The sequence below is a fragment of the Rhinopithecus bieti genome, unplaced genomic scaffold (genome assembly GCF_001698545.2).
Source record: "Rhinopithecus bieti isolate Rb0 unplaced genomic scaffold, ASM169854v2 scaffold_20169, whole genome shotgun sequence".
Taxonomy (NCBI): domain Eukaryota; kingdom Metazoa; phylum Chordata; class Mammalia; order Primates; family Cercopithecidae; genus Rhinopithecus; species Rhinopithecus bieti.
In genome coordinates this window covers 2,223,432-2,237,282 of record NW_016810766.1, presented here as the reverse complement: position 1 = coordinate 2,237,282, position 13,851 = coordinate 2,223,432, and the positions used below count along the sequence as shown (strand labels likewise).

The window sequence follows — 13,851 nt, the reverse complement described above, 5'->3', positions numbered from 1 at the left end:
ATAATAATTTATAATCCTTTGGGTATATACCCAGTAGTGGGATGGCTGGGTCATATGGTACATCTAGTTCTAGATCCTTGAGGAATTGCCATACTGTTTTCCATAATGGTTGAACTAGTTTACAATCCCACCAACAGTGTAAAAGTGTTCCTATTTCTCCACATCCTCTCCAACACCTGTTGTTTCCTGACTTCTTAATGATTGCCGTTCTAACTGGTGTGAGATGGTATCTCATTGTGGTTTTGATTTGCATTTCTCTGATGGCGAGTGATGATGAGCGTTTTTAAGTTTCTAATTGCTCATTCTGCAAAACAATGCTGAGATTAAAGTAATAAGAATTGATGAGACTCAGAACATGTGACTCCAAAATATGGCACATTGGCATTTGAGAAAACAGCAAAAGCAGGAAGGTAATTCTCATCTTCACCCTGCCTTTTTCTCCTGATGCAAATCAAACAACTGAGCAAGAATTTTCTAACTTTCCCTTGAATCAGGTCATAATATTCTCCTTAAAGAATGTCCAATTCTCAATTCTATGCTACCCAGAAGGACAGTGGAATGTGAATATTCAGATCATTGGAAAGGCATAAATGAACAAATTAATTTTTAGCGTTTACATCAACCTAATTTACATCTCCCTATACCTGGAAGGAAGGATCTCAAAACACAGAGATGCCCAGAACAATCTGAACAAATGCCTTGCTAAGTTCCCCCCAATGTACTACCATTAGATAATTCCCCCTTTGTCCAGTTGCACTTTCCCACGACTGTCTCCTCTTTATCAAACCTACATATAAAAAATACAAGTTTTTCTGTTTCTTGGGGTCATTACCAAATGCTGCTATCTCACATAAAACTTATACAAAATAAATTTTTATGTTTTTCTCTTGTTAACCTGTCTTTTGTTATAGGGGCCTGAGTCATGAACCTAGTTATAGATCAGGAAAAGAAATACTTCCTTCCCTACAGAAACCACACATAATCATAATAGACACCTTTGGCCAACTACAAATTTAGCCAACTTATAGGGAACATTTGTAATGTGTTCTTGTGTTGCTCAGGAGACTTGGAAGACACCAAATCCAATCAAAGTGATCAGTATACATTTCCAGAATGAGAGTATATCTAAAGAAAGTTGAGTCTACTCAACTGCATTTTCATTCCTCTGAAGTGTTAGTGTACTAACATCTATTAATCAATGTTTTCTCCTAGATAGTAAAATCCTAGACAAGGACTGTATTATATTTGCTTTGTTCACTTATAATTGTTGAGGATATGAAGATAGTCATGTACAGAATTTACTAACGGCATAGCTGCAAGAAAAAGAATTTGTCAGCCAGAATTAAGCAAATGATTACAGCTGGCACACAGAGATATTTCCATTCATTAAAAAGTCTACTGTATTGTGCTTTTCACAATCTAAGTTTGTCCCAAGCCTATCCAGTTCCTTTCGCTATGATTTTATGCTCATTAAGTCACTTTCTCATTATAAATCCAATTCTCAATTCTATATTACCCAGAAGGATAGCAGATGTGAATATTCAGATCACTGGAAAGGCATAAATAAACAAATCGATTTTTACTATTTATATCAACCTAACTTAAGAATTTTGGTTTAAAGAAGTAAACACCCTGATATTATGTTCACCTTCAAATTAACTGATGAAGTTTTGTTTTTAAACTGCCAATCTCATACCCATTAATTTGGTTCTTGAGGGTATCTCTTTATAAATGCAGATGGACTTTCTCTTTTAAAATGCTGTGAAATGTATACATGTAGAATAAAGTTTACAGCCAAACATTTTCATTGTTCCTCCTGCCTTCTTTGTTTCTTTCCTTCATTTCTTATAAAACAAAACAAAACAAAACAAAAACTAGAGAGCTTGCTTCTGAGGTTGTTCTCTGTCATACAAAATCCATAAACATAGGTATGGTTTATTGCTTATAAATTACAACATGCTTACAAATTAGAGCATGTCAGCCAGAAACAAAGTGCATTTACATTGGGATTACAGTTTTCGCAATAAGTAAGAGAGTAAGATAGTCACAATCATGCCTTGAGCCAATAAACAGCTTTACTGAGGAACAGAAGCATGATATTTCAAGTATCCTGGATTACTTGTTGTTTTGTAAGACTGATTTAGTTTCATTTCTGAATGACTTGCTACTCAAATATGGGCTGACCCAGTGAAAAAATGAAATGTTTTCATACCCACCTCTATGAAAAATAAATAAGGATTTTATAGATTGGGATTTTATAGATTATACCCAACTCACCTCTTAGTGATGATGCAAAAGTTCACACCTCAAGTTGCACCTCCTTCTTAGTCTGTGTTCCTCTTGTTTGACAGAGCATTGGCCCTGCCAACGCTTTTATGTTTTTCTGTTCCCACCCTTCTGCCCCTCCATGAAATTCCTTTATTTCAGTAAGGTACATTATCGTTTTTCTATCAGGTGTCCATGCATGCCATCACAACACAGATATTCAACAACTTAACACATTTATAAAAACGCAGAAAGTACCTGGACATAGGCTCTGCAAGAGCGCTCTCTTTTCTGAAGCTGAATCCATTAAGACAGCAGATTAAACACAGAATAGAAAAAACAAGTTAGTGACAGAAGAAAACAAGAAAAATAAAAGAACACATCTACACAAAACACCTTATTTTGTCATTCACTGCTTTTCAGAAGAAAATGAAAGCTAAGCAGCAGCAAAATGTAAGCAAGCAATGGCTTGAAAAATAGTAGCCAACATCCTTTCAGAACAACCTAAGTGAAAACTGTATGGTACGAAGTTGTTAATGATAGCAAGAAATCTTTGAATACATTTAGTAGAAATTAGTAAAAATCAATATACTTCATTCATCTGAAATGATTCATTTCACATTAGGTTAGTTATGAATTTATGGGTGACAAAGACATGAAGTTAAGGAAATTACATCAAAAGTTTGGAACCCATTTTTCGAAGATTATTTGTGGTTTACAGATAATATAAATGGTTAATGTGCACCACAAATCATATGTTCTTCATATATACAAAAACTTCTGTTTATCAGGAAAAAAGAAATGCCCATTCATTATGACTCTTTGATTCTAATGGGCACATACTAGAGGTAACTAGCTACTGATTAAAAAAATGTGATTATTCTCCTGATTAATCACTGCTTTTATTTCTTGAAGAATTTCTTTCGACAGTTTTGACCAAAAATCAAATGATAGAAACTTTGGTGGGATAAGAAGTATATTTCTGTTTGTTTGTTTGCATAGAGAGTGATGTCTTTCTGGGCAAAAGGTTAGCAATAACTCATGTTATGTCCCAAACATTATTTCCTGGTGATAAAATGAATAATTAATAACAGTTTATCCACCATGTTTAAATAAATGAGCTAAAATTTCATAAATTCACTTGTGGGTTTTCCTCTTCTTTCCTATATATATATATTTTTTCCTTAGTAGCCTTGATTGTTGAAGGAGAAAATTACCCAGTTTTAAGAAGCAGTTACCCAGATGCCTTTTGTGTGGCTTATACTCTCCCAACTCTAATTCATGCATTCTTCAATGAGCATAGAGCAGTTACTCCTCTAAAGAATTAAGTGAGGAATGAATGCAAGTAAATTACCAGGGCTGTCATTTGGATCACTGACTTGCATCATAGTTTGCAGGACTCTAACCCTCCAGAATTTCAATATAGAGCACAGTTGATTTGTACTGAGTTGACTTTTCAAATCTGATGGGTTATAACTGCTTCAGGGAAAGTGGGAACCACAGGAAATGAGAGCAAGCCAGCAAGCATGTGAATAACCTTTGCCCTCCCTTCTCCTTACCCCATCATGCAAATTAACATATGACAAACCACATTATATAAACAATTGAAAAGAGCCAAATGGGTAACAAAAGAAAGCATTAAAAAGCTTCACAAATGGAAATTTGCCCATTATTTAGTTATTTGATATTCAGAGTAGGCAAGCTGATTAGCTGTAGCTAGTTAGAATGTGACATTAATTGCCAGCTTTACCTGATATTGTCAGACATCAACACCATTTTTAAATAAAGATACAAAGTACTGCTATAACAAGTCATGTTACGGATATGACTTGTTTTTTTGTAAGACTGATTTAGTTTCATTTCTGAATGACTTGCTACTCAAATATGGGCTGACCCAATGAAAAAATGAAATGTTTTCATACCCACCTCTATGAAAAATAAATAGGGATTTTATAGATTGGGATTTTATAGATTATACCCAACAAATTTTATGAAAACTTTAAAGACATACACACACACACAGACACACACACACACACACACACACACACACATTAATAGAAATGACTACATCCAGTACATTATGATAGCAATAGCTGGCAGCAATATTCATTAATAGCATCCAGCCAGTCTGCGCAACAACGCATTAAAATCACAGCATGCCCAGATTGTATAGGTAGCTGTGGATTATATTCCATCAAGCAATTAGTTGTGATTCTATCAAGGGCATAAGTGACAAAAATAACTCCTTTATGCTCAGAATGAAAAAAAATAATAATTTTTATCGAATAATAAAACTGTACCTGTTTTCTGTAGATGAAATTGCAAAACAAAACAAACAAAAAACAAACAAACAAACAAAACTGTTTGCCAGATAAAATACCTGGCTTTTCTGTGTTGAATAATCATTATTTAGAAAATGTATTTCCTTTTGATGAGTGAAATTCTTAACCTAGTAAGACACAGAAGAACTAAACATATTAAAAGACTACTTTGCAGTCATTTTCATTCTAAACGAGAATGTTCTTTTAGTGAATTCCATAGAGGAATATTAATCTGGCAATGTCAAATTCTTCTTTTATAAAGTAGTAAGGCTATCATGGTATTCAAGGCCCTAAAATTCAGTTTCAATCATTGAACATCTCTACTACACAAATGCCAGCCAGTCAGGGAACACATGTCATTTGAAGGTAGCTATGCTAATATGTTTTACCATAGGGTTAATTCACCATGTGATATTTTGTTACATAAGTAAATTATATTATTTATAAATATATAAAATATATTTTATATGCTTATGTAAATAAATGTCGTATTTCATTTATATACCAATATAAATGAAAATTCATAAAAATGTTATTTTCCCTGAAGTGTAAAACATAAATAATTTTTTTACTTAAATTCAAGATTTGCCTGGAAAATATTTAAGCATTTAACATTTTAATGTTAGTGATACAAAATCTGAGTGATTTCAAAGTCAAAAGGAAGCAGAAATTAAACTTAATTACTTGCCTTATGAATTTTTTAAAAGTTTTATTAGGGTAAATTATCTCAGTTTTTAAATAATCTATAATGGATTTAAGAGATCATTCCATCCTTCCAGAAGAAGATCTGTAATATCTCTTGTTATTATGTTCTAAAGTCTTACTTATTGATTAGACATTTGTTTCATTGTCAAATTATCTTAACATAAAAGTTTGAAAGAAAAAAGAAACTGAGTTTATGTACATTAACCCTCTCTGAATTTAGCATACCAGAATAACTGCCATGGAAAACAGAATTATAAATTCAAAATATATAGAGAGAAATCATCATTTACCATTTCTTTAGATTAAGAACAACGTAGTTCTATTATAATGAAATAACAAAGGAATTGAAAATAACTGTTGATTCTCTTTATAATGATTATATTCTATAGAAGGGGGAAAATTAAGCAGTGAAGTCTTTCTAATTTTATGAAAACTTTAAAGACATACACACACACACAGTCACACACACACACACACACACACACACACACACACACACACATAATTGGAGTCCTTACCTTGTTCAAACTCCGGGCAGCGCTATCTTTTCCACCTGGGGTCAAGTTCCGAAGTTGTACATCTAGGAGGCCTACCAGCTGATCCATGGCCCGGACAGAGTAGCTGATGTCCCCAGCATTCAAGTGATTTCTTGTCTGTTCAGCCAGCTCTCTAGCAATGTTGGCAGCTGTCTCACCAGATTTCAACTATAATTTTTAAACAGAATACAAAGGAAAGAGATCTCACATAAATACTTTTATTGGTTTCTTTCAATGATCATGTTTGCATGTAATTGTAATGACTGATTCAAGAAATAGTTGTTAAACTCCATCTTCATCTGGAATACACTCCCCAATTTTTCCTGCGAATTCATATTTTTCTTCAAAACTTGACTTTAAACTCATGTCTTCAGAAAGTTCCTCCTGAGGAAACTTACTTTGAAAATTCATGTTTACCTCAATTATCTATTTGGGTAGTTAAGTCTAAGGTTGCCCTATGGTTTTCTCTGTGAGTTTCTAAAGTTGACTTAGTTGCTTGTGTGTTGTGGATCCCCAACCACATTGTAAGTTTTCAGAGGCACGTACACATTTTCCTTTGTGTCTAGTTTAGCACTTAGTTCACAGTGAATACTCATCAGCTGCTAAGCTCTGTGAAAATTCTACCAGAAATAAAATCTGGGCTTTTCAAAGTGATTTTCGTCTTCTTACTAACTGAATAAGGAATTTCTCTCCCGGTATGTTATTGCTTAGTTTCCAGTATTTTTTTTCTCTGAAAGTACATGCTGATTTTTCAAGTACATTCTACAAGAATATGTCAAATTGTCAACACTCCAAAAATATTAAAATAGATAAAGACCTAATACATCATCATCACTAGAACAAATTTGTTAGCCATGGGTAATTCAAAGATAGGAATATATATTAATTGGTAAGAAAGTCATGAGAAACAAGAAAGAAGAAACAAGAATGAGTAAATAAGTGTAATTTCCCAAGTCATACTCTTCTTTGTTTTGAAATTAAAAAAGTAAAACAGGACTATCACACATTTACACTAAATAAATAAAAGTGTCCAAAGTAAAATAATGAACACCTCTATTTCACCTTTCTATATTCTCACTTTCTAGAGAGTATTTATTTATTTATTTATTTATTTATTTATTTATTTATTTTTGAGACAGAGTTTCGCCTTTGTCACCCAGGATGAAGTGCAATGGCGCAATCTCTCGGCTCACTGCAACCTCTGCCTCCCGGGTTCAAGCGATTCTCCTGCCCCAGCCTCCCGAGTAGCTGGGATTACAAATGCCTGCCACCACACTCAGCTAATTTTTGCATTTTTTAGTAGAGATGGGGTTTCACCATGTTGGCCAGGCTGGTTTTGAACTCCTGACCTTAGGTAATCTACCCGTCTCGGGCTCCCAAAGTGCTGGGATTACAGGCATGAGCCACCGCGCCCAGCTTTTTTTTTTTTTTTTCCCTTTAGTAAGACAGATCTCACTGTCACCCAGGCTGAAGAAGTTCAGGGGCACAATCATAGCTCATCACAGTTCACTGTAACCTTGAACTCCTGGGCTCAAGGCATCCTCCCAGCTCATCCTCCAAAGTAGCTGGGACTATGGGTGTGCACCCACTATGCATGGCTAATTTTTTTTTTTTTTTTTTTGTAGAGATGGGGCTCCTGGTCTTATGCTATCCTTCCACTTTGGCCTCCTAAACGCTGAGATTATAGTTGCAAGTCTCTAGGAGTTTGTTAATAATTTGATGTTATCTTTTCAAACTTTAATCTGTCCTACTGTCAGAGGCCTTCCAACCATAGTAACTGCATTTTGAGTGAGGGCTAAGAAAATGAGGCCGGGACTTGCTGACTTGCATTCTCAGAAAGTTAGGCATTCCTAGTTTCTAGATATTTATGGTTAAGGGAACAAACTAGTAATGTTTGCTAAACAGACCCAGCCTTGGGAGATATCACGATATCTAGAGAACAAAGGCATTCCTAATTTTGCTTTAAAGACAGTAATATCAATTTTTGCAAAATATAGTAATTCAGAAAAGTAGCCGGGGGCGGTGGCTCCCAGCACTTTGGGAGGCTGAGGCGGGCGGATCACAAAGTCAGGAGATCGAGACCATCCTGGCCAACATGGGGAAAACCCGTCTCTACTAAAAATACAATAAATTAGCCGGGTGTGGTGCCAGATGCCCTTAGTCCCAGATACTCGGGAGGCTGAGGCAGGAGAATGGCATGAATACGGGAGGCGAAGCTTGCAGTGAGCCGAGATCGTGCCACTGCACTCCAGCCTGGGTGACAGAGCAAGACTGCCTATCAAAAAAAAAAAAAAAAAAAAGACAGAAAAGAAAATTAACGCTTTATCACAAACCCTTGGAGCACAGCACATCTCCCCAGTATCTCTTTTTATCTCGTATATAAATACACACACACACATACACACACACACACATATACAAGCACTGGGCTGGGCACGGTGGCTCATGCCTGTTATTCCAGCACTTTGGGAGGCTGAGGCGGGTGTATCACGAGGTCAGGAGTTTGACGCCAGCTTGGCCAACATGATGACACCCCGTCTCTAGTAAAAATACAAAAATTAGCCAGGCATGGTGGTGAGTGCCTGTAATCCCAGCTACTTGGGAGACTGAGGCAGGAGAATTGCTTGAACCCAGGAGGCGGAGGTTGCCCTGAGCTCAGATTGCACCACTGCACTCCAGCCTGGGTGACAGAGCCAGACTCTTACCTCAAAAACAAACTAACTAACTAACTAACTAACTAACTAACTAAATAGAAAAAATATACGTACACAAGCATTTTACCTAGGGTGGATGCATTCCTCCTCTTACTTTTGGGAACGTCCTACACTGCCTATGGAATAGCTATCCTTTCACCACTGTACTTTCTTAATCAACTTGCTTTTGCTTTGCACTGCGGACTCGCCCTAAATTCTTTCTTGGGCAAGATCCAAAAGCCCCCTCTTGGGGTCTGGATCCGAAGCCTTTTCCTGTAACATCATTACTATTTAAATATATAATAGTGTCATTATGTGCAAAATTATTTTCTTCCCCTTTTTAAAGGCAGTCCAACACAGAAAATGGGAACACAAAGAGAAAGCCATACTCTCTGTAAGTTTTTTCACTAATGGGTATTCAGAAAGCTAAAAGGGGGACAAGTAAAACTCTTCTTTAAATAGGTAGGTTATCGGTTATCATGATCTACTTGGGATGCTTAGCGTTTGTATCAGGATTGAATGTTAAAGAAACAATAAATTAATTAAACTGATTAGAATACCTAAATTATTTTCAGTCATATTCTCATGTATATAGAAAAGCCTAACTCAAAAAGTAAAAACAAAACAAAACAAAACAAAACAAAACAAAAAAGGTTTAATATCATTAAGTGGTGGCAAGGGTTTGTTTCAACGAATATCACCTCCATAAACTACTATTGGTAGTGTGTAGTTGTATTGTTCCTATTACAGTAAATTACCACTGTCCATTAAACTTTGACATGTGAAGACTGTGTAACTCAAAGTATCAACCATAAGAAATAATCCCACAGATATACAAAGAGAAATGTTCAAGGATGTTGATTCCAGCTTGTTTATGACAAACAATAAAATGGATTATGATTATATAAAACTCTGCAGGCAGATTCATACCCTGGAATTTTTTTTTAAATTTTTTTAATTAAGCCAGTCAAATTTGGCAGTGAGGAGGTTGTATAGCAAGTATATTGACATTAATGTTAATAAATTCTGATAATTCACTACTATCTGATCATCTGATCCATGAAATATTCCATACCATGAAATATTATCCAACAATTTAAAATTACGAATGAGATCAATAATGTGAAGATTAATCTTCAGGCTATATTGTTGAGTTAAAATAAATGCAGATATGAAAGTTATTTACATACACATGCTAATAAATATTTGCATGCTATTGAGAAATATAAACACACTACATAAGTAACTGTAAATATGCTACTTGGGAAAAATAAATAATATGTACAATATTTGTGTTTATTTATATATGTGCATTTCTATATATTTAAATATATAGAACAAAGCCTAAAAAGGGAGAATCAAAAGAAAAATCCCTACCTATACATGTTAAATTTTACCTGAAAAAAAATATGTTAAACAATATGATTTATATAATCAATACTTTCTATAATTTTTTTTTTTTTTTTTTTTTTTTTTTGAGACAGAGTCTTCCTCTGTCTCTGAGGCTGGAGAGCAGTGGCATGATCTCAGCTCACTGCAACCTCTGCCTCCCCAGTTCAAGAGATTCTCATGCCTTGGTCTCTGAGTAGCTGGGATTACAGGTACATGCCACCATGCCCAGCTAATTTTTGTATTTTCAGTAGAGATTAGGTTTCGCCATGTTGGCCAGGCTGGTCTCGAACTCCTGATCTCAAGCCATCAGCCTGCCTTGACCTCCCAAAGTGCCGAGATCACAGGCGTGAGCCACTGCACCTGGTCCAACTTTCAAGAAATTCTTAAAATAGAAAATATCAGGACTGAGTATAAGAAATTTGTAAAACATGGTCAGGGTCTTTTTACCTAAAATACTTGTAAGACTAAAAGGAATACATTATAGGGTTCAAGGATATGTATGTAACAAATTCAATGTAGATCAAAGTAGCACTCGTGGCCCACTGGTGGGTCATGAATGTACTTTTAAGTGTTCATAAGGTGATATAAATGTGATTAAAGTCCATACATTTAAATTTCTGTACATAAATTAGGGCTACTTACTGATATTATAGTAAATCAAGTAACACATTCTAAAATTCAGTGTTCATTAATTAATTTAGTGAGATGCTAGTATAGTGTAAGTATTCAAATTCAATATTCCATCAAGAAGTCTGGACACCTGATACAACTGATACTTTGCAAAACTCCCCCACTGGGCATAGAGATATCTAAGATAGCTGGAATTCCTATAATTTTCCAAAGGGACATTATTTTAATTAATGTGCCATTCATAGTGTCTTGCAGGTTATAATTTTTCACCTATTATACTCTTATAATAATGAATATGTTTGTAGAATTACTATTGTTTTATTTTGTTAATCATGGGTTCTTATGTAATTATTTTGTTATTATTATTATTAAGTTTCTTTCTCTGTCTTTGTCACCACACAATATCACTTCTATAAGAAAAAAAGTCAGTTTGATGGACCTCTGAGGTTTTATGATTCACTTAAATATACTACAGTGACAAAAGTTTGAGATCTACTAAATTAGGTAATCCTTTTTTCTTCATCAATACATCTTCAAAACTAAGGATACAAGTATAGACTTTAGTTACATCTATCGGTGATCATTATGAATAGCAAAATTAGTCATCAAATAGAGAAAAAAATAAAATAATGGTACTGGTATGTTCCTATTGTAATTTCATTTCTTTTTTTTTTCTGTGTAGTTATACAAGTATAGTTTTCAATATGAATTATTACATTATTGGAGTGGGAAATGAAAAGGTGGAAAAGAAGGCCTATGTAATTCCCTTATATAAAAATTTATCAATATAAGAGGGCGGAAAAAAATTAAACATTTTCTTTATGTGCAGTAATGAAAAAGTTGAAAATGTAGATGACCAACAAGTCAAAATGTAATTGTTCTCAATACAAAAGATAATAATGAAGGCCAGGTGCATGGCTCACACCTGTAATCCTAACACTTTGGGAGCCTGAGGTGGGCAGATCACTTGAGCTCAGTAGTTCAAGACCAGCCTGGGCAACACATTGAAACCCCATCTCTACAAAAAACAGCCAGGCAAATTCATCTGTCCATATATGTGTCAACAACAGTGTAGTTTTATAAATCAATAAGTAAAATAAGAAAATCACTAATGGATTCTCTTATAAATAGTAACTGTATTTTAGCATTCAAGAGTGGGCTTTTTGTTGTTGTTGTTGTTGTTTGTGAACGATAAACTTAATCCTTCAAAAGAGCCCTGGAATTCAATGTTTAACAACAAAAATGTTGGAAGGAAAAAAAACTGAAGTGCAAATAGGTTATAAAAATATTTGTAGGCTAGGCATGGTGGCTCACACCTGTAATCCCAGTACTTTGGGAGACCAATGCAGGAAGATCACTTGAGCTCAGGAGCTGGAGACCAGCCTGGGCAACATAGGGAAGCCCCACGTCTACAAAATTAAAAAAAAAAAAATTCTCAGGGCCCACAGTGGTCCCTGCTACTTGAGAGATTGAGGTGGGAGAATTGTTTCATCCTGGGAAGTTAAGGCTATAGGGAGTCATGGCCATGCCACAGCACTCCAGCCTGGGTGACAGAGTACAGAGTAAGACCTTGTCTTTAATGAATAAAGAAATAAATATGTTTATAGTAAAATATGACAAGTACCTTTTAGGGTAAAATAAAACTGCTATAACAAATTATTTTCTGACCCTCTATTCTTTTTTTTTTTTTTTTTTTTCTGTTTCCCAAGCTGGAGTGCAGCAGCACAATCACAGCTAACTGCAACCTTGAACTCCTGGCCTCGAGCAGTCCTCCTGCTTCAGCTTCCCAAGTAGGTGGGACTACAGGCCCTCTCTTCATCTTAAAGTGAATAAATCATAGCAAAAATGTTTCATTCTTTCAATGATTCTTTGCACACTTGTTATTTCCTGAGGAAATAAAGATGAATCTTATACAACTCTTGCACTCATGGGGTTGGGGTGAGGTGCGTAAAAGATCATATGAGTTCACAACAATTCAGTTGTTGTGACAGGAATGTGTATGAGGTATTATGGGAATAGAGAACAACCAGAAAGCTGAGGGACGGCAAGAAGAAGTAACCACCAAGTGAAATCTTAAAAGATAAGTCGAGGGATACAAGGTACAACGGAATACTAATCGGTGCTATTGAGGGGAAAGAATAAGCCAAGAATATGATACATAAAAAGTAAGATCTAGAATAAACATGGCTTGAGTAGACATAGTACTAGGTACGATAAGAAGAAAAAAACATTTTTTACACTTTCAGAATCCAATATTGCTACCTGCATATCCGTATGTTTTTGTCTAGCTATCTCCATCTGCTTATCCATCCATCTATTATTTCAATGATTGTTCATTCAGCCTATTTATTCATTTGTTCTTTGATAAACATTTGAATCTCTATAGCCCTGTGCTAAGGTCAGTGTTGAATAAAATGCTTTCTAATGAGAGGGAGTTTATATACTAGCCATGGAAATAGTTATTAAAAATTTAACTGTACAAATATATAATTTTAATTTTGTTGAGAGCAATACAGAATCCCAGTGTGGTAGAGTAGTTTGAAGACATTTTAACCTGGCATAGAAATGCTTCTCTGAGGAAGAATGTTTAATTTGAGATGGAACAGAAAGAAGAAATTAGATTGGGATGTGGGTGGGGGCATCTGGGCAGAGGCAACAGCTTTTAGGAGGGAGGGGCATGCAGTCTTAGGGAAATTGCACAAAGGGCACCATATCTGGAGTTTAGGCAGCTGGAGAGGTGAGCAAGGACAGGATTAAGTAGTTCTGGTTTAGAAGTTATGATGAAGGTTTGGGGAATTATGTTAAGAATAATGGGAAGGTCCTGAAGAGCTTACATGGGATATGCCTAATTAGGTTTGTATTTGAAGTCAAATTCAGGGGAAAGCATTAGAGGGTTCAGGAGTGAATGAAAGGAGACCTGGGTGAGGAGAAACTGCTATGGATTGGGGTAGTGGGTATGGAGAGAAGTAAAAAGCAGTGGCCTGGCCTGAGAGGAATTTACAGTTACACGTGACAGGACTAGTGTCTGACTGGGTGCAGGAGGTGAAGGAAAGGGAGGCAGCAAAAGCCATCCTTGGGTTTCTGGTTTTCCTAACTCCACGGTGGTACCATTAACTGATTTCTCCCATAGCTGCTCCCAATTCAGTTTCATGGCCACATTTTCTGTCCAGCTGTCACGGCCCACATCCTCTCCAGTGGCATCCAAAGTGAATCTCTTTCTGATCACCCTGTTTACTTCTCTTACTCCAGTTATTGTAGACTATAATGATCTTATTTCCATACAAATATATATATATATATATATAT

At 35.4% G+C, this 13,851-nt stretch overlaps 1 protein-coding gene across 1 annotated transcript in view; it reads right to left on the bottom strand.

The window, feature by feature from the left end:
- LOC108542669 (adhesion G protein-coupled receptor L3) overlaps positions 1 to 13,851 on the bottom strand; it is a gene marked incomplete at its 3' end in the record, with an annotated part of 115,669 nt that overhangs the window by 86,374 nt on the left and 15,444 nt on the right. The window contains exons 4-5 of the mRNA XM_017892774.1: positions 5,813 to 5,998; positions 2,524 to 2,562 (exon numbers count right to left, since the gene is read on the bottom strand). Coding sequence (XP_017748263.1) covers positions 2,524 to 2,562; positions 5,813 to 5,998 — 225 coding nt within the window. The remainder of the gene's footprint in view (positions 1 to 2,523; positions 2,563 to 5,812; positions 5,999 to 13,851) is intronic.